Raw genomic sequence first — 2,500 nt, 5'->3', positions numbered from 1 at the left:
TAATAAATCTAAGGTAACATCATAATTCTTATAACGATAGCTGAACTCAAAATAAAGGCACTTTACGCCACTCGGTACAGTGTTCCTTTGCATCATGCAATCTGGAGCTGCATGACCAAGCACTGTAATGATTTCTTCATGAGCTCTGGCCAAGAACATTAATAAATCTGCTTGTTATGTTTTTTTTTTTTTTTCGGGTTGACTGGAATCTGTGGGTTTTCGTCAAATAGGTAGAGATACAAAGTTTGCTACATAGAGATGTGTATCGAGTGTGTGTGTGTGTGTGTGTGTGTGTGTGTGTGTGTGTGTGTGTGTGTGTGTGTGTGTGTGTGTGTGTGTGTGTGTGTGTGTACGCGCGTTAGCGTGTGTGCTTATTTGTGTTGTTACATTGAATAAAGAAAAATAGAAGAGTGCGGAAATAAAACAGACAAACACGCACAAAGCAAATGCATCACATTATGTATTCTAGAATGTATCATGTATATAGAATGTATCCAGGGAAGTGATACATGTTATATCCTCTTTATATGTAGGTTTTTATTCTTTTATTTTTTTCCTGTATAGCATTATATATGCATTCATGTTTTTGAGCGTATTTCCCTCTTTACATACATTTTTGTGTTAAGTGATGAACAGTTTTTCGCCCCTTATCTTTTAATGTAAAGCAGTTATCTTTTTCCCCCTTTTTACACCCCTTTTGTTCTAAGTTGTGTGGAGGGTTTTTCTGTTACCTTTTTTTCTCCCTTACATCCATTCGTTTTTTCCTTGTTTGTTTGTTTGTTTGTTTTTTTGTTATATAATGTTGCTCTTTGTTTGTTTGCTCTGTTTAATGGCAGAAAGTTCCTCTTTTTTTGTTTGTTTGTTTGCTTCCTTTGGTAATGCAGCGTTCCTCCACCTTGTGTGTTTGTTTGATACTGATATAACGATCCTTCTTCTCCTCGTTTGTTTCTTTGCTTCATTCATTCCTCTTACTCCTTGTTTGTTTGTTTGTTTGTTTTATTTACTGATCTAACGACCCTTCTTCTCGTTTGTTTCTTTGTTTCATTTAGTAACACACGTCGTTCTCCCCCGCAGGTCTGCCAGCCTCGCCGCCGCCCCAGGATAGTGAGTCAACTGTCGCCGTGGGTCACAAGCAGAGAGCCTCGACTTGCATTCCTTCTGTGAGCGTCAACCTCTGTCTCGAGAGAGTCCTACGCGCCGCCCCCATCCCACCCTTCCCCCTCGACGTCCCTAGGAGAATCCTTTGGGGATCCTGCGGCCTTTTGGATCCCTCTGAGAAGGATTTTTCTGCCGACTATCGAAGGAGGATATTGTTTTTTTTCCCTTTTTTTGGAAGGGATGGTCTTAGGATAATCGTCTTTTTTTAAGGAAACATAGAAATAAGGAAAACAGTAAGGAACTCACTCAGGGCATTCCTGGAGAGGTTCTTGAGGTCCTCAGCGCTAGGATCTCTTCAGGAGGTTTGTTAGCGGGGAGGGTGTGAGGAGAACTTCGCGCCCGTGGAGGAAAGGAGGAAAGGAAGAGGTGTGGGCGCCCGGGCGAGTGTGAGGAAGCGTTCGGAAGGCGAGGGCGTAGGATCTCCTTCTCCTCCTCCTGCAGGACCCGCCATCGCTCGCGAACATGTCGGGCCTCGTCGTTTCACGGGCGTCGGCTCACCTGTGAAGATGAAATATTCGTTAATATCACAAACTGTTGGACCTGGATTGGATACCTAGCAGTAGGTAGTTTAGAAAGTAATCCTAGTAATCAATTGGTAAATAGTGTCAAATAACGTGTAAGATAAGAAACACCGGAGACGAAGACGAAGGAGGAACTTCTTGTACATACTTGACGAGAACTATGCCAAGGGCCTCTGTCGTGTTGGGCTAACAGTGTATAGGCGTTGACCCGAGGTGCGCTGACCTCGTCCAACCCCAACCGTCCTCTCCTGACCTGACCTGACCTCGCCATGGATACTCTGCACGCGCCCACGCCCGCGCCCGCCCGCGACAAGGCGGTCAACGGAGGGCACGCCCACGTTATCACTTCCCTCAACTCCCCTCTCCTGCCTCCTAAAGTGGCCCACGTGGCGCCGCCCGCGCACGTGCCGCCCACACACATGGCCTCGCCCCTACTCAGGCACCGCACGCCCGTGGCCGGCTCTCCGCTGCTCGCCCACCACCAGCGCCACCCGCCCGCGCCCACGGACTCGCCCAAGAGCACCCACAAGGAGCCTCCTCCGGCACACTCGTCCCCTGCCACAGGTCAGTGCCAGCCAAGTGTGTTTGTGTGTGTGTATTATGCATGAATAGATTTAAGTTTGTCATCGTCGTTTCATCATCATTTTTATATTATTTTCTTTTCTTTTATTCTACCTCTCAAATGTACTACTAGTATTCTTAGCGTTCTAAAAGACCTGTTATTCCACGGTCTGTCCGTGACCGTTTATGACAAGCCCATTTGTCATAAACGCTTATTAAGATATTTAACGTCATATGATACTTAATATAATAAAAAAAAA

At 45.7% G+C, this 2,500-nt stretch overlaps 1 protein-coding gene across 4 annotated transcripts in view; it reads left to right on the top strand.

Annotated features, from left to right (window-relative positions):
- Positions 1 to 1,649: 1,649 nt before the first annotated feature.
- Positions 1,650 to 2,500, top strand: part of LOC125034726 (nuclear hormone receptor FTZ-F1 beta-like) — a 146,913-nt gene continuing 146,062 nt past the window's right edge. For all 4 annotated transcript variants that reach the window (XM_047626651.1, XM_047626650.1, XM_047626649.1 and 1 more), the window contains exon 1: positions 1,650 to 2,243. In XM_047626651.1, the coding sequence (XP_047482607.1) occupies positions 1,949 to 2,243 (295 nt within the window). In that variant the 5' untranslated portion in view covers positions 1,650 to 1,948. The remainder of the gene's footprint in view (positions 2,244 to 2,500) is intronic.

The sequence above is a fragment of the Penaeus chinensis genome, chromosome 18 (assembly GCF_019202785.1).
Source record: "Penaeus chinensis breed Huanghai No. 1 chromosome 18, ASM1920278v2, whole genome shotgun sequence".
NCBI classification, from domain to species: domain Eukaryota; kingdom Metazoa; phylum Arthropoda; class Malacostraca; order Decapoda; family Penaeidae; genus Penaeus; species Penaeus chinensis.
Note: the sequence above shows the minus strand (reverse complement) of the source record. Positions and strands in the feature narration are given on the sequence as shown.